This window comes from Mytilus trossulus, chromosome 1 (assembly GCF_036588685.1).
Source record: "Mytilus trossulus isolate FHL-02 chromosome 1, PNRI_Mtr1.1.1.hap1, whole genome shotgun sequence".
Lineage (NCBI taxonomy): Eukaryota > Metazoa > Mollusca > Bivalvia > Mytilida > Mytilidae > Mytilus > Mytilus trossulus.
In genome coordinates, this window is record NC_086373.1 from 41,629,870 (window position 1) to 41,648,783 (window position 18,914).

At 29.6% G+C, this 18,914-nt stretch overlaps 3 protein-coding genes across 3 annotated transcripts; 1 reads left to right on the forward strand and 2 right to left on the reverse strand.

Moving 5' to 3' along the window:
* Positions 1-2,540: 2,540 nt before the first annotated feature.
* LOC134707990 (uncharacterized) lies at positions 2,541-4,420 on the reverse strand. Its single transcript, XM_063568199.1, has 3 exons — positions 4,358-4,420; positions 3,685-3,748; positions 2,541-3,275 (listed from the first exon to the last, which is right to left on the reverse strand). The coding sequence occupies exons 2-3, from the start codon at positions 3,740-3,742 to the stop codon at positions 2,590-2,592; spliced, it is 744 nt and encodes a 247-aa protein (XP_063424269.1). The 5' UTR covers positions 3,743-3,748; positions 4,358-4,420; the 3' UTR covers positions 2,541-2,589.
* A 4,237-nt stretch (positions 4,421-8,657) lies between these two features.
* Positions 8,658-9,852, forward strand: LOC134719084 (uncharacterized). The gene is made up of 2 exons (XM_063582066.1): positions 8,658-8,731; positions 9,176-9,852. The coding sequence occupies exons 1-2, from the start codon at positions 8,674-8,676 to the stop codon at positions 9,850-9,852; spliced, it is 735 nt and encodes a 244-aa protein (XP_063438136.1). The 5' UTR covers positions 8,658-8,673.
* A 4,796-nt stretch (positions 9,853-14,648) lies between these two features.
* LOC134708015 (uncharacterized) lies at positions 14,649-17,184 on the reverse strand. The gene is made up of 3 exons (XM_063568253.1): positions 17,117-17,184; positions 16,335-16,398; positions 14,649-15,358 (listed from the first exon to the last, which is right to left on the reverse strand). Exons 2-3 carry the CDS (start codon positions 16,390-16,392, stop codon positions 14,673-14,675), a joined length of 744 nt encoding a protein of 247 aa, XP_063424323.1. The 5' UTR covers positions 16,393-16,398; positions 17,117-17,184; the 3' UTR covers positions 14,649-14,672.
* Between the last annotated feature and the right edge of the window lie 1,730 nt (positions 17,185-18,914).

The window sequence follows — 18,914 nt, forward strand, 5'->3', positions numbered from 1 at the left end:
ACATAAAAAGTATGAAAAAATTATTAACCATGTTATGACAATAATACATCAATGTTCTTTTTTCCAAAAGAGGAGCACTCAGCATATACAATTAATGTGTTCATGAAGGGACAGCAACTTGCTAAAAACTGAATGTTTTTACCACAATTAATTATGTTTAATTGGAAAACAAATATAAGATATTAAGGTGGTACCTAACACTACAGGGAGATAACTCTGTAAAGTCAGCTAAACGTTTTAATTACGTTGTGTTGTAAAGGGAATATTAAGCTTCTCAATGATCAAAATTGGTTTTTGTCAAATTGCTATATAACCAGTGTAATTTTTCTGACAAAACGGTTGGTTCAAAATTTTTGAAATTTTAATAGTTTTGTTTAAGGGTCAAAGTAAATACATTGTTCAAATTTTATGAAAATTAAAAGAGCCAAATTAATTTTAGTGAAAGTGTTGGGTACCACCTTAAATAAGAAATATGTCTTTTTCAAGACTTCTCGTCCATGTAGTTTGGCATGTTGGTAAGATCATCTATGATCAGAGGTGGTTATGATGGGTAAATATTAATAATGATCAGAGGTGGTTATGATGGGTAAATATTAGAGGTGGTTATGATGGGTAAATATTAGAGGTGGTTATGATGGGTAAATATTAGAGGTGGTTATGATGGGTAAATATTAGAGGTGGTTATGATGGGTAAATATTAGAGGTGGTTATGATAGGTAAATATTAATAATAGGCCTCTGTAACAAAGCATATCTCTGGATTGGGCTTTTGTATAAATGTATCATAATATTGCTATACAAATGCATTCTTTGTTATATTGGATTTATAAAGTTTAAAGCGTTATGCATACTTCAATATTTTGGTATTGATCTTAGTTGATTAAATTAAGATACAGTAACACAATACTGCTACAAAGTAAAAATAAATTTTCATAACTGATGTTTACTGTGATTTAAAAAATTTTGAATATTTAATTTTGAATGAAATAATTATTTGAGATATTCAAGTTATTAATCATTCGAAGTAATGTTTGTTTTTAAGCTTAAATACTGTAAAAGTAAATATATATATTATACTTATACTTGACAATCAATGAAAGTTATGAAAGTTCCCTTTTCTGCATTTGTTAATTCGTGAATATACATCCTATGTATCTTTCTTATTTGTAATGTGAACCTAATTTCTCTGTAAAAGCATATTGCATTTAAAGATTGAAACTTAGTTTTATTCACGATTTACATAATTCGTATTGAAGTATTTGAGCTGCTATTTTGTTGATAACGATATTTTCCCTATAAATTTTAGACTTAGAAATGATGAGATTTCCGACCATATTCGTTTTGATGGCATTGATCACAATTACAGAAGCCGGTAAGAAAAATGTTCAATGTGTTTAGCCATTTTTGTTATGATGACATTGACCACAATAACAGCAGCTGGTAAGAAAAAATGTTCAATGTGTTTTTCTCGAAATTTATAAACTGTATCAAATAAAAGTTTGTTCTGTGTTTAAATAAAATTTTAATGTCCTACTAGATAATGTTCTTTAAAACAGCTGATATTTGCAAAACCGAACAGTCTCTTCCATTCGCTTGATGTGTTTTATCATTTTATTTTGCCATTTGATTAGTGACTTTCGGTTTTGAATTTTCTTCGGAGTTCAGTACTTTTCTTTACAATTGCTTACAACAACTTCCCTTTGCATAGAATGTGTAGTTGTTTTATTGGCGATAATACTTGAAAACATTGTATTGTTCAATAACAATAAAATACAATTTCTTTTTTTTCTAAATGAATCATTAATTAATTCATGAATATAACATAAATTGTCAGATCTTTAATTTTATAGCATATGTATTAGATAAACTTACAAATATATGCACCAGAACTACCTTCAACAATGATTGAAATCAATATCACATAGTTAGATAAAAATTATTTCATATATCTTTTTATATAAGAACTGACCATATGAATGAATACATAAAACAATTTACAAATAAACATATTATTTCCCAAGGTAAACATGGTTGATAATTTTCGCAATTAAAATATATCCTCAAACTTTTTATGTTATAATTCAGGTTCCATATATACCTCTTTTTATAATCAAAGATTTCAATTCTAATATCTTTCCCTTAATCTGTTTTTGTAACGAAAATCGTTCGTTTTCTGTGTTGTTTAGGTATCAGCACGTATCCAACGTAAAAATGTTAAAAATGTTTGTAGTTATTTCAGAATTCCAATCAATGTAGAACTTGACAGGGAATTATCTTTGCTTTGGTGAAAAAAGTATTTTTTAATTGTTTTTGTTAGGTTTTTTGTGTGTTACGAGTTACTGTAATTTAAAGAAATAACCGAACATTTTTTCAATTGCTGTATGCTTTTTTTTTTTTATCTTAATTCATATTTGTAATTATGACTGTATGCTGTTATATTTTTTCTGATACGTTTTTTTGACAAATGACTTTGTCAGGATTTTTGATAAAATAACAAAAAATCTATACAATAACAAAAGCTGAATGCAATATTTTATTTTAAAAAAGATATAAAAAAATGTTCAAAGTTTGGATTTCAGTGATAGGCTTTTCATGATGAGTATCCATTTGAAAGTCTTCTTCTGCAAATTCTGTGACAATTAACAGTGGCACAGTATCTGTTTGTTGGACAATCTCCATCACTAAAACAGTCGTTTTTGCAATCAGTTTTTCCTCCTATCACTGACTGAGAAACGAATCCTGAACCTGAGGTACGTGCTGATCCACTACGTCTTGCAGAAACAGTGTCTAGTACAACACGCCCACCTCGTCTAGAACTGATTGCGTCAAGAATATCTGCACCTGGATGACCAGACACTCCATGGCCACTACCAATAGTTTTCAAATGAGAATTTCTTGACAGATCCAAATTTCTAGCCAGACCAGATGAACCAATTCGGCTACCAGACGTGAAATGATCATCATCGTCAGATAAAGCACGGGACAAACCAATTGAAGAGCCTCTTATGCTTCCAGATACAGAGGTCCTTCCACCAACTGAAGCTCCAGACAATCCTCTACCGGAAGATGACCCGTGTGTAATAAACTCACTGCCTATTCCATGAGATGTTCCAACATTTCTTGATCCTGCTCGTCTATTTGCATCAATAACATCCAGTACAGAAAGAGATCCGTCACCACGACGCCTGTTTATGTTTCTACCAACTGTGTTTTCGACCAGTAAAACTTTCTCCACTCCATGTCTGTCCAATGCATGCTTTTCCGAGGGTGCATATACTGAAAAAATTGAATATCTGACAATTTATGTGATTTTCATGCGTTGATTAATTGGAAAAAAATACTGGTGATTTTTGTTTTATTTAACAATACAATAATATCAATTATTATCGCCAAAAAAAGAGCTACACACTTTTAGCAAAAGACGTTGTTGTAAGGCATTGCAGAGACTGTTCGGTTTCGTTATTATTTTTTTTAAATGTTATCTACACAAAGAAAAAGTAAAATCACAAAAATACTGAACTCAGTGGAAAATCAACTAGGAAAGTCTATAATCACATGGCAAAATCAAATAACAAAACGCATCAAAAACGAATGGACAAGAACTGTCATATTCCTGACATAGGAAACACCTTTATTTGATACAGTTTACATATTTCGACTAAAACACATTGAAAATTTTTCTTACCGGCTGCTGTTATTGTGGCCAATGCAATCAAAACGAAAATGGTCTGGAATGTCATCATTCAAGTCTGAAATTTAGAGGAAAAATATCGTTACTTACAAAATAGCAGTTCAAACAATTTAATAACGAATTATGTAAATTGTGGAAATAAAGTTTCAATTTTGAAAATTAATGCAATATGATTCGACAGAGAAATAAGTTCACATTACAAATTAGAAAGATACATAGGAATTATTATCACATTTTACAAATGCAGAAAAAGGAACTTGCATAACTTGCATTGATTGTCAAGTATAAGTATAAGATAAACATATATCTTAACAGTATTCAAACATAAGAACCAAATATTACTTCGAATGATTAATAACTTGAATATCTCCAATATTTATCCCATTCCGAATTAAACGTCTGATAGATTTTAAAACACAGTAAATATAAGTTGTGAGAATAAATTATACTTTGAAGTAGTATTGTGTAACTGAATCTTAATTCAAATTACTGAGATCAAAACCAAAATATTGAACTATGCATCACGCTTTAAACTGTATAAATACAATTTTCTAAATCTTTTATAACTTATTTCATATCTTTTTTACTACAGCATTAATTTTAATTGTTATGTCTTTTCTATTTATTTATACCAAATAGTTATGATTCTGCTTTTATAATTTCTTACCTTTGTTTGGATCAATTTGAATTATTTCGAATGAATAATGTTTACTGCCTCAAACTCGCTCTTTTATACCGTTCGTTTTCAATTATATTGTTTATAATACACATGAACACAAGGAAAGTTTAAAGTTAACCGCAAATGATGAATTGTTTATATGTGCATTTTTAAATGTCACACTGTCGTAGTTCTAAGGAATTGCAATATATGTTCACAGAAATATTCTCAGGGTCAAAAACACATTTTGTTTCCTCGTACAATCGACATAGTTTTCGTTACGTCATCATACATGTACGTGTTATGAAATATTGCTTTGACCTATTATTAATGTTTGCAAATAAATTGGTGGTATGTTTAGTAATAACCAGAGATTTGAACAATACGAAACAAATAAAAATAAACTGAAGTCTTTTATTTCCTTTTAAACGATATTAGTATTTCTTTGAATTGCTTGGAAAACGACTCTTAAAGGTTAACTGGTTATCGTTGGAAAACTCTTTTTTTTCAGGATTTTAAACATATACACAATACTAGCGGTTTGTTTGCTAACGGTTTACTAGTATTAAATAAACTGGAGTCTATAACATATAAGTAACAAATTTTGAAGGGAAACTAAGAATTAAAACAAACTTGAGTGTAATCTGGGCACCGTCAGTTTTATCTTGGGTAAAAAAAAAAGAATATGTCCTTTTTTGTTGCCTCTTGACATTTTGTCCTGAAATGTAAAATTTCAGACAATTATTTTTTATTTTTACTGAAGTTTTGAGATATAAAAATGCCTTGTTCTTTTGTTCCGTATTAACATTTTGTGTTATATTTATTTTATATTTATTTTTTCAGGCGGACAAAACTTCTCCCTAATCCCATTGAAAAATCAAAAGCTCATACGCATTAAACAGAGGGATATCAAATAGTATATTCCTGACTTGGAACAAGCATTTTTTTTGCAGAAACTGATGGATTAAAACTTGTTAAATAGCTGACTAAACCTTTCACTTGTATGACAGTTGCATCAAATTCCTTTATATTGATGTGTGAACAAACCAATGAGATATCATAGGTAAAAATATCAAAAAAAAGTTGTGTTATAATCTTAATCAATATAAAACAAGAAAATATGTAGTTTACAAGCACAAAACGTGATATAGACAAAGCACATAAGCAAAAATGAAAGACAAGAAAACACAAATTTACATTATCAAATCTAAAGTTAAAGGTAGTTCTTGTATCTTTACAATTTTTTGAGAAGCTATTGTTTAAAGTCTGCCTCATATATATAAATAAAGAGCCCAGTCAGAGGTCAAATGGCTTCCATTCGATTGGCAAACACATATAAAAAAAAAAGGGAGATAGATCACAATTATTTTGAAAAAGCCAAAACTATATAAAATAGAAAAAAGCCTAAATGAAAAATAATCTTCTTTGAGCAAGATGTTAAACCTATTTATGTACTTTGGTTTACAATTATAACACTTCCAAGAACTCAAATCACACGCTTACATCGTGTTATCTACCTGAATGCATATGGATTTAAAATTTCTGTTGAAGTAACATCGAAAAAATGGAATGCACTATAAATCTTTTATGCATCAGTGTTGTGTATTCCATAATTGTTAGCCAGGCGTTCTTTTCAAATCAGTGTAAAACAAACAGTTTGCATACTTAATATGTATAAGGTGTTTAAAACAGTTGTTGGTAGTGCTAACCAATAAAATTGAACCAGGTCTAAAGCAATTGCATTATCGTTGATATATATGTTAGGTGGCACGGTAGTATTTCCTGGCACGTTAGCCATAATGATGGCCTTTTTAGAATTTGCACTACTTTTTAACACTGCAAAAATTCTACATTCACACTTAACTAAAGAAATTTCATTTTAATATTCAGAAATGAATATGAAATAGTATCATGACCGTTTACTTTTTTTCCCTGTTTTTAAAAACCTAAGGCCTCTAGTGCTTTCGGGTCTTTTTATCATGCAGTGAATGCACAATTTGAAAAAAATCTTAAAAAATCATTTTCATCTGTTTGTAAAATTATTTCATATTTTTCTACACCTGATTCATTCCTCAGTTTGGGAAAGTGTGTTCAGTTGATACTGTTTTTTCTAATCACACTTTTCAGATACATTGACTTAGGTAGAGTACACAAAAGGGCAACCTAAATTCTGGAATGCAAATACTACCGTGCCACCTTAAAGAGATACATGAGTAATGAAATAGATATTGGTTTTTTTTTTAAATCGGAGTTTACATAGGAGTTTTTATATTTTGAGTATTTTCAGTTTCGTTTCCGTTATATTCAATATGTGTTTGTAGTTTCTATATTAAAAAAGTCAATTATCTTTCAATACATGCAATAGTACAAATAGTCAGTGCAAGCAGTGTTTGTGTCATTATTAAGTTAAATCTTCTCATATGAGTTAAAGTAGTTTTCACCTGAGATCGCCCCGGGGTATGAAGTGGTTGGTGCTGCAATTTGTGTAGTTTAATAGGTTTTGTTTTGTATACTGTTTCCCGTTAGGTTTTTTTTTAAATCCGCGATGAAAATGAAAAAGTATACCATTCTATCATGTAACCAAATGTTTCCCAATAGAAAAAAGATATTGCGAAATTCAAACAAATTTTAGAGCTGATTTATATGTAGATTAGATATAAACAACACTTATGAGTATTAATGTTTTGTAACTTAGAGCCTAACACAGTGATGTGAATTCCTTTTCAATTTTTAGATTGGTGATAACATTCATAATGAACAATTGGTGATAACATTCATAATGAACAATTGGTTATAACATTCATAATGAACTATTGGTGATAACATTCATAATGAACAATTGGTGATAACATTCATAATGAACAATTGGTGATAACATTCATAATGAACTATTGGTGATAACATTCATAATGAACAATTGTTGATAACATTCATAATTAACAATTGGTGATAACATTCATCATGAACTATTGGTGATAACATTCATAATGAACTATTGGTGATAACATTCATAATAAACAATTGGTGATTACATTCATAATGAACAATTGGTGATAACATTCATAATGAACAATTGGTGATAACATTCATAATGAACAAGTGGTGATAACATTCATAATGAACAATTGGTGATAACATTCATAATGAACAATTGGTGATAACATTCATAATCAACAATTGGTGATAACATTCATAATGAACAAGTGATGATAACATTCATAATGAACAATTGGTGATAACATTCATAATGAACAATCATAACAGTGACGGAGCATGCGGAGGAGATATGCAAGATACATCAACACTGTTGTTTTCAAAATTGTTCAATAGTTTGTTTTCAAAGAAGAATGGTTCTCGTCCTTTTTGTAGGCATAAGCTCAAGCAGTGTTAAATAAGATACATCCTAGTAATTACTGTGTTTAAATAAACAAACCTTCGAACAAAATATAAAGCCGTGGTTTTCAAGTAATTTTATTTCAAAAGATTTTAACGTCTAAACCATAGGGAAATAAAAGGCTTTCGGATTGTTTTAAATTTGTTAAAAATGTACAAGTCTCTGATTACAACGAAGTTAATAACTTGCATATTTAACCATATTGTTCATCAGTCAAAATAATATTTCGTAATAACTACGTGTATTATGACATAATGCCAAATGTGTGTGTAGTAGGAAGAAAACGAAATAACCCTGAGTACAGTTCTTTTTTTTTTAAATAAGCATAATCCAAGACTGCAAAGTAAAATGACATTGTGACATTTAAAAGTTTGAACCATAATTTACAAATTCATCATTTGTGGTTAATATACAAATTTCCTTGTGTGTATGTCAACTATTAGAAAAAAATTTGAATACGGTATAAAAGAACGATTCTGAAGCAATATAACAATATTCATTACAAACTATTCCAATTGTTTTATACTAAGGTAAGAAATATACATATTTATTAAAAATAAAAATGCTAGATACACATCGCAATAACTATGAAAATTTAACACATCTAACACAGATAAACAAGACATAATTCATTGAGGACTTAAAAAAAGGCATCAATAAATTTTTACATACTATATGGTACAAATATTTTAATTCTAAGTAAATTTTCTGTATGTTAAAAAAAATCATTTAAATTGAAAGAAATCAAATGAGGAAGTTGTAAGAAAAAAGCATTGTAAAACAATTTAATAAGTATGGTTTTTCAAAGTGATTGCCTGATTTACTCAACGATTCATTCTTTCTTTAAGTAATTGAAAATCAAGAGACACATGCACATCTAAATTCCAGTAACGTAAAACATTAATTCTGTTTTTTTTCAGAAATTATAAAGATGATGAGATTCCAAACCATTTTCATTTTAATGGCATTGACCACAATTACAGTAGCTGGTAAGTAAATTTACTGTGGGTTTATAGTATGTTTTTATAAAAAAAAATTGGGTGTTGAGATACACAATTCCCAATACCTTACCATAATACAATTTTTAAAAAGATATAATTTCTGTACATAAGAGGGTTGATTACTAACATCTACATATGTTTGTATACATAAAAGAAAAATTCACAAAAAGTTTTCTGTTTTTTTAAATTGATTCATATTTGTCATGTGGAGTCTTTTATAGCTTTCTATACAGTATGAGCCTACATCTGAGCTGAAATCGTACGTTCCCTGCAGTTGAAATCATTCTGGTCATTTCATTTAAAGTTTATTGTAATCAAATTGGTAGAAATACCAGATTTTCTAATATCTACGTATCAACAAAAGTTGTTTTTTTATTGTTTTGTATTGCTAAATTGGTGAAAATTATAACACGTCAAATACTAATTTTACAGTATATGCACCAACAGACAAACATGCATTAGACAGACATGGAGTAGCAAAATATTTGCTGGATGAACACACAGTTGGAAGAAACATAAACAGGCGTCGTGGTGACGGATCTCTTTCTGTACTGGATGTTATTGATGCAAATAGACGAGCAGGATCAAGAAATGTTGGAACATCTCATGGAATAGGAAGCGAGTTTATTACACACGGGTCATCTTCCGGTAGAGGATTGTCTGGAGCTTCAGTTGGTGGCAGGACCTCTGTATCTGGAAGCATTAGAGGCTCTTCAATTGGTTTGTCCCGTGCTTTATCTGACGATGAAGATCAGTTCAAGTCTGGTAGCCGAATTGGTTCATCTGGTCTGGCTAGAAATTTGGATCTGTCAAGAAATTCTCATTTGGAAACTATTGGCAGTGGCCATGGAGTGTCTGGTCATTCAGGTGCAGATATTCTTGACGCCATCAGTTCTGGACGTGTTGTACTAGACACTGTTTCTGCCAGACGTAGTGGATCAGCACGTACTTCAGGTTCAGGACTCGTTTCTCAGTCAGTGCTAGGAGGAAACACTGTTTGCAAAAACGACTGTTTTAGTGATGGAGATTGTCCAACAAACAGATACTGTGCCACTGTTAATTGTCACAGAATTTGCAGAAGAAGACTGTCAAATGGATACTCATCATGAAAAGCCTATCACCGAAATCCAGACTATGAACCTTTTTTTATATCTTATCTTTTTTAAAATAAAATATTGCATTTAGTTTTGTTATTGTATAGATTTTTTTTGTTATTTTATCAAAAATGTTGACAAAGTCATTTGTCAAATAAAACGTATCAGAAAAAATAAAACAGCATACAATCATAAATACAAATATGAATAAAGATAACAAAAGCATACAGCAATTTAAAAAAATGTTCGGTGATTTGTTTAAATTACAGTTACTCGTAACACACAAAAAACATAACAAAAACAATCATAAAACACTTTCATCGCCAAAAGCAAAGATAATTCCTTGTCAATCTCTACATTGATTGGAAATCTGAAATAACTACAAACATTCTTAGAAATTTTATGTTGGATACATGCTGATAGCTAGACAACAAGGACAACTAACGATTTTCTTTACAAAAACAGATTAATGGAGAATATTAGCATAGAAATATTTGATTATAAAAAGATGTATACATGGAACCTGAATTATAACATAAAAAGTCTGAGGATATATTTGATTGCGAAAACTGTTAACCATGTTTACCTTGGGAAATAATATGTTTATTTGTAAATTGTTATATGTATACATTCATAAAGTTCGTGCTTGATGTCAAAAGACATATGAACTTATTTTTATCTAACTGTGGGATATGGATTTCAATCATTGTTGAAGGTAATTCTGGAGCATTTAGTTGTAAATTTCAACATTGTTACGTGTATGATGAATATTTGTCTTATCGGTAATCATTCCATATCTTATATCGTAATTAATTTGACAGGTAAAAGTCTTCCAGCTGCACTCTTTAAGGTCTCATGTTTCTATACAAATGCATTTTTTGTGAAACAAAAATTTGACACACAACTCACAATTGCACATGATCTGCTGTAAGATGGTCACAACTGTCGGAACAATGAGTTGTTGAATTAGCATTCATTCGATGTAAATTTTTAAGGAAAAATTAAAGCATTTAATTAACACTTAAATAAAACATTTTTTTTGTCCAGAAGCCAAATAAAGAAAAGTACAAATTTACCAAACAGTGCTTGTGCTACTAAAACTATAACTTTAGGTGGTTTTGTAAGACTTTTTTATCAATCATAGAAGAAATGTGCTGTCCTGAGTTTGAATGATCATTCGCTTAAAGATAATAACTGATAAGTTAATATATTTTTTTACTCCTTTTGCCCGTCAGTCCTGATCATATCTAAAACAAACTTTTTATCAGTTTGAGGAGTTATGCATTTGATATCTGACATAATTCGTATATTTTTGTTACTTAAAACAATAATAAGTCTTCATAGAAACAATTACGAAAATCTTTTACTTACGATTACATAAAGATACTAACAAGTGAACAATTTTAAGTTGACACATATAAAGAAATTAACATAAAGTAACATAATTAGAACTATATAATAATGCATGCTTGCAGGTCCTTGGATACGATCTAGCATATTAGAATCTAAGCATACAGAAATGCAACTTATGTGATTCTCCTCCTATTTTGGTTTTTGCTGCTATCCAAAATCAAAATTGTTGTTTTTTTTCTTCATTGGAATCATTTGGAAATTTTTGCAATCTTCTGCGTCTTCAAGTAAATCTCCCCAGAGATGGAGCACACTCAATTAGCTGTGTCCAATTAACGGATCAGTTTTCAAAATGATGAATATATAAAAAAAAAAAAAAAAAAATTATTCCAAAGTTAAAAGGTTGAAAGGTACACCCAAAATAGAACATTTCACATGCACAACATTAAATTACAGGAACATAACTATATATATATCTACAAAGCACTCAAAGCACGTTGGCCAATATGTAGATTTTATATTAAAACACTGTTTAACTAAATAAAATCTATGAATGGTTGGCACTGATTTAAATTAGTGTCTGCTCCATGACAGTCTTGAACATTGCAAAAGAGACACTGCTATTTGAATGTTTGGTACAGTATTGCTGTCACTGTAGATCACAGTTTAACATAGAACCCTATACATGAAAACCAGAAACAGAAAACACTATCAAATCTATAAACGGTTGCATTTCACTGATTTAAATTAGTGTCTCCTCCATGACAGTCTGGAACATGAAATATAAGACACTTCTCTTTTAGTATTTGGTACAGTGTTGCTGCTACTGTGCACTACATGTACAGTTCAACATATAACCCTATATGAGAAAACCAGGAACCTCTTTATGTCAGAAAAACTATCAAACCCCAAAACAAACTATCAACACTAATTTGTATATATCTTTTATATATCTTTAAAGCCCGTTGATGGACGATCTTTTTTAATCTATGATAAGCATAACACATAATCTAAACTATATTTATTGATATTGGTCGATTTGTTTTTAAAGACTTCAGCTACAAATATGATTTTGTGTTCTACAGTGAAATAAAATAAAAATGTATGTGTCATACATTGTACAATAAAATGATAGAGGCGTATCTTAATTATAAAGAGCTATTTTTTTTTCATGATATGAAAGACTACATATTTGTGTTCGTACACATACTATGATGGATACTATGAAATTAAAAAAAAAAAGTGCTCGGGTCAGGTAAGGTAGTTATCAAACATGAGACCTTGAAGGGTGCACATGGAAGACTTTTACCTGTCAAATAATAAAGATATAAGATATGGAATGATTACCGATGAAACAAATATCCATCATACACCTAACAATGTTGAAAGTTACAACTATACGCATCAGAATTACCTTCAACAATGATTGAAATCTATATCACATAGTTAGATAAAAAAAATAGTTCATATGTCTTTTCATATTAAGGACCGACCATATGAATGCATACATATAAAAATTTACAAATAAATATATCATTTCCCAAGGTAAGTAAACATGGTTAATAATTTTCGCATACTTTTTATGTTATAATTCAGGTTTCATGTATACCTCTTTTTATAATCAAAGATTTCTATGCTAATATCTTTCCCTTAATCTGTTTTTGTAACGAAAATCGTAAGTTTTCGGTGTTGGTTTTTTGGTTAAAACAAATAGGAAAGATACAACAAATATAATTAATGCCATAGTAACAAAGATAGGATATAAATGAAGTTATAAAAGATTAGGAAATGGATTTATAAAGTTTAAAGCGTTATGCATATTTCAATATTTTGGTATTGATCTCAGTAAATTAAATTAAGATACAGTAACACAATACTGCTACAAAATATAATTAATTTTCATAACTGATGTCCACTGTGATTTAAAATTTTTTGAATATTTAATTTGAAATGAAATAATAACTTGAGATTTTCAAGTTATTAATCATTCGAATAAATGTTTGTTTTTAAGTTTAAATACTGTAAAAGTAAATATATATATTATACTTGACAATCAATGAAAATGATGAAAGTTCCTTTTTCTGCATTTGTTAATTCGTGAATATACATCCTATGTTTCTTTCTTATTTGTGATGTGAACCTAATTTCTCTGTAAAATCATATTGCATTTAAAGATTGAAACTTAATTTTCACGATTTACATATTTCGTATTAAATTGTTTGACCTGCTATTTTGTTAATAACGATATTTTGCCTCTAAATTTAAGACTTAGAAATGATGAGATTTCCGACCATTTTCATTTTGATTGCATTGATAACAATAACAGTAGCCGGTAAGAAAAGTGTTCAATGTGTTTTTCTCGAAATTTATAAACTTTATCAAATAAAAGTGTGTTCAGTGTGTAAATAACATATGAATGTCCTACTAGAGAATGTTCTTTAAAACAGCTGATATTTGCAAAACCGAACAGTCTCTTCCATTCGCTTGATGTGTTTTATCATTTTAATTTGCCATTTGAATAGTGACTTTCGGTTTTGAATTTTCTTCGGAGTTCAGTACTTTTCTTGAGAATTGCTTACAACAACATCCCTTTGCATAGAATGTGTAGTTGATTTAATCGGAGATAACACATGAAATCATTGTATTGTTCAATAGAAATAAAATACAATATTTATTTATTTCTAAATTAATCATTAATTAATAAGTGAATATAACATAAATTGTCAGATCTTTAATTTAACAGTATATGCGTTAGATAGACAAACTTACAACTATATGCACCAGAATTACCTTCAACAATGATTAAAATCTATATCACATAGTTAGATAAATATACATTCATATGTCTTTTTATATTAAGGACCGACCATATGAATGTACACATATAACAATTTATAAATAAATATATTATTCCCCAAGGTAAATATGGTTAACAATTTTCGCAATTTAAATATATCCTCATACTTTTTATGTAATAATTCAGGTTCCCTGTATATATCTTCTTATAATCAAAGATTCCAATTCTAATATCTGTCCCTTAATCTGTTTTTGTAACGAAAATCGTAAGTTTTCTGTGTTGTCTAGCAATCAGCACGTATCCAACGTAAAAATTATAAGAATGTTTGTAGTTATTTCAGAATTCCAATCAATTTAGAATTTGACAGGGAATTATCTTTGCTTTGGCGAAGAAAATTTTTTTTCAATTGTTTTTGTTATGTTTTTTGTGTGTTACGAGTTACTGTAATTTAAAGATATAACCGAACATTTTTTCAATTGCTGTATGCTTTTTTGATCTTTATTCATATGTGTAATTATGACTGTATGCTGTTATATTTTTTCTGATACGTTTTTTTTGACAAATGACTTTGTCAGTATTTTTGATAAAATAACGAAAAATCTATACAATAACAAAAGCTGAATGCAATATTTTATTTTAAAAAAGATATAGAAAAATGTTCATAGTCTGAATTTCAGTGATAGGCTTTTCATGATGAGTATCCATTTGAAAGTCTTCTTCTGCAAATTCTGTGACAATTAACAGTGGCACAGTATCTGTTTGTTGGACAATCTCCATCACTAAAACAGTCGTTTTTGCAATCAGTTTTTCCTCCTATCACTGACTGAGAAACGAATCCTGAAGCTGAGGTACGTGTTGATCCACTACGTCTTGCAGAAACAGTGTCTAGTACAACACGCCCACCTCGTCTAGAACTGATTGCGTCAAGAATATCTGCACCTGAATGACCAGACACTCCATGGCCACTACCAATAGTTTTCAAATGAGAATTTCTTGACAGATCCAAATTTCTAGCCAGACCAGATGAACTAATTCGGCTACCAGACGTGAAATGATCATCATCGTCAGATAAAGCACGGGACAAACCAATTGAAGAGCCTCTAATGCTTCCAGATACAGAGGTCCTTCCACCAACTGAAGCTCCAGACAATCCTCTACCGGAAGATGACCCGTGTGTAATAAACTCACTACCTATTCCATGAGATGTTCCAACATTTCTTGATCCTGCTCGTCTATTTGCATCAATAACATCCAGTACAGAAAGAGATCCGTCACCACGACGCCTGTTTATGTTTCTACCAACTGTGTTTTCGACCAGTAAAACTTTCTCCACTCCATGTCTGTCTAATGCATGCTTATCCGAGGGTGCATATACTGAAAAAATTGAATATCTGACAATTTATGTGATTTTCATGCGTTGATTAATTGGAAAAAAAATACTGAAACCTCAAATCAAAAAAAATAATGCATATGTTTTTTATAACTCAATGGATAGTTTTCATTATAAAACTTATGTACATATACTTTTTTCTGAAGAAAATTCTTAAATTTATTCATATTTAGAAGAAGTTTACTTAATTTTAATTGCTTGCTTCCAGCAACCAATTCCCCCGACATATTTTCCGTATGCAAAGTGACCTCAGTGTGACCCATCTCGTAAAAATCCGGTGATCACAATACGCATGGATGTCCTTAAAATAAACTATTATCTGAATTCACATGTTAAACACGTGCTCTCTTTCCATGCTTTTTTTGTTTATTTTTTGTCTATTGTTGACAAACAGGTGACCATCGTTAAACTTCGGCTTCGAAATACGAACTTTAATTACCTGCCATATTTACACAACAACACTGACCGATTGAAAAAAAAATTTGACGATTATACGAAATTTACACGAAAAAAATGATAAATTCGTGCACAGAAGACTATGTTTATGATGTGTGTATGCATTGGTTCAAGAAATGGAAGAACATATTTTTTCACCGGTCACTCGTTTCTTTTGACTTTAACAATACAATAATAACAATTATTATCGCCAATAAAACAACTACACAATTTTAGCAAAAGAACGTTGTTGTAAGGCATTGCAGAGACCGTTCGGTTTCGGAGATATCTGACATTCTTTGTTAATTTTTTTTAAATGTTATCTACACAAGGAAAAAGTAAAATCACAAAAAAATGAACTCAGAGGAAAATCAATTAGGAAAGTCTATAATCACATGGAAAAATCAAATAACAAAACGCATCAAAAACGAATGGACAAGAACTGTCATATTCCTGATATAGGAAACACCTTTATTTGATACAGTTTACATATTTCGACTAAAACACATTGAACATTTTTCTTACCGGCTGCTGTTATTGTGGCCAATGCAATCAAAACGAAAATGGTCTGGAATGTCATCATTCAAGTCTGAAATTTAGAGGAAAAATATCGTTACTTACAAAATAGCAGTTCAAATAATTTAATAACGAATTATGTAAATTGTGGAAATAAAGTTTCAATTTAGAAAATTAATGCAATATGATTCAACAGAGAAATAAGTTCACATTACAAATTAGAAAGATACATAGGATTTATATTCACATTTTACAAATGCAGAAAAAGGAACTTGCATAACTTGCTTGTCCATTCGTTTTGGATGCGTTTTGTTTTTTGATTTTGCCATGTAATTATGGACTTTCGAAATTGATTTTCCTCTGAGTTCGGTATTTTTGTGATTTTACTTTTTGCATTGATTGTCAAGTATAAGTATAAGATAAACATATATCTTAACAGTATTCAAACATAAGAACAAAATATTACTTCGAATGATTAATAACTTGAATATCTTCATTATTTATTCCATTCCAAATTAAACGTCTGATAGATTTTAAAACACAGTAAATATTAGTTATGAGAATAAATTATACTTTGAAGTAGTATTGTGTAACTGAATCTAAATTCAAATTGCTGAGATCAAAACCAAAATATTGAACTATGCATCACGCTTAAAACTGTATAAATACAATTTTCTAAATCTTTTATTACTTATTTCATATCTTTTTTACTATGGCATTAATTTTAATTGTTATATCTTTTCTATTTATTTATACCGAATAGTTATGATTCTTCTTTTATAATTTCTTACCTTTGTTTGGATCAATTTGAATTATTTCGAATGAATAATGTTTACTGCCTCAAACTCGCTCTTTTATACCGTTCGTTTTCAATTATATTGTTTATAATACACATGAACACAAGGAAAGTTTAAAGTTAACCGCAAATGATGAATGCATTGTTTATATGTGCATTTTTAAATGTCACACTGTCGTAGTACTAAGGAATTGCAATATATGTTCACAGAAATTTTCTCAGGGTCAAAAACACATTTTGTTTCCTCGTACAATCGACATAGTTTTCGTTACGTCATAATACATGTACGTGTAATGAAATATTGCTTTGACCTATTATTAATGTTTGCAAATAAATTGATGGTATGTTTAGTAATAAGCAGAGACTTGAACAATACGAAACAAATAAAAATAAAGTGAAGTCTTTTATTTCCTTTTAAACAATATTAGTATTTCTTTGAATTGCTTGGAAAACCACTCTTAAAGGTTAACTGGTTATCGTTGGAAAACTCTTCTATTTTTTTTCAGAATTTTAAACATATACACAATACTAGCGGTTTGTTTGCTAACGGTTTACTAGTATTAAATAAACTGGAGTCTATAACATATAAGTAACAAATTTTGAAGGAAAACTAAGAATTAAAACAAAGTTGAGTCAAATCTGGACACCGTCAGTTATATCTTGGGTTAAAAAAAAGAATATGTCCGTTTTTGTTTGTCCTGAAATGTAAAATTGCAGACAATTATCTTTCATTTTAACTTAAGTTTTGAGATATCAAAATACCTTGTTCTTTCGTTCCGTATTAACTTTTGGTGTTAAATATATTTTTTTTTAGGCGGACAAAACGTCTCTTAAGTCGCTTATCCCATTGAAAAATCAAAAGCTCATACGCATCAAACAAGGGGATATCCACTGGTATATTCCTGACTTGGTACAAGCATTTTCTTTTGCAGAAACTGATAAATTAAACCTTGTTACATAGCTGGCTAAACCTTTCACTTGTATGACAGTTGCATCAAATTCCATATTATTGACAACGATGTGTGAACAAACCAATGAGATATCACAGGTAAAAATATCAGAAAAAAGTTGTGTTATAATGTTAATCAATTTACAACAAGAAAATATGTACTAGTAGTATATAAGCACAAAACAAGATATAAACAAAGCACGTAAGCAAACATGAAAGACAAGAAAACACCAATTTACATTATCAAATTTTAAGTTAAAAGTAGTTCTTGTATCTTTACAATTTTCTTGAGAAGCTATTGTTTAAAGTCTGCCTCATATGAATAAAGAAAAAGCCCAATCAGAGGAAAAATAGCTTCCATTTGATTGTCAAACACAAATAAAAAAGGGAGATAGATCGCAATTATTTTGAAAAAGCCAACATTATATAAAATAGAAATAAGCCTAAATGAAAAATATTCTTCTTTGAGCAAGATGTTAAACCTATATATGTACTTTGGTTTACAATAACACTGCAAAGAATTCAAATAACACGCTTACATCGTTTTATCTACCTTTATGCATATGGATTTAAAATTTCTGTTGAAGTAACATTGAAATAATGAAATGCACTATAAATCTTTTATGCACCAGTGTTGTGTATTCCATACTTGTTAGCCTGGCGTTCTTTTCTAATCAGTGTAAAACAAACAGTTTGCAAACTTAATATTTATAAGGTGTTTAAAAAAGTTATGTGTAGTGCTAACCAAGAAAATTGAACCAGGTCTAAAGCAATTGCATTATCATTGATATATATTATAGGTGGCACGGTAGTATTTCCTGGCCCGTAAGCCATAATAATAGCC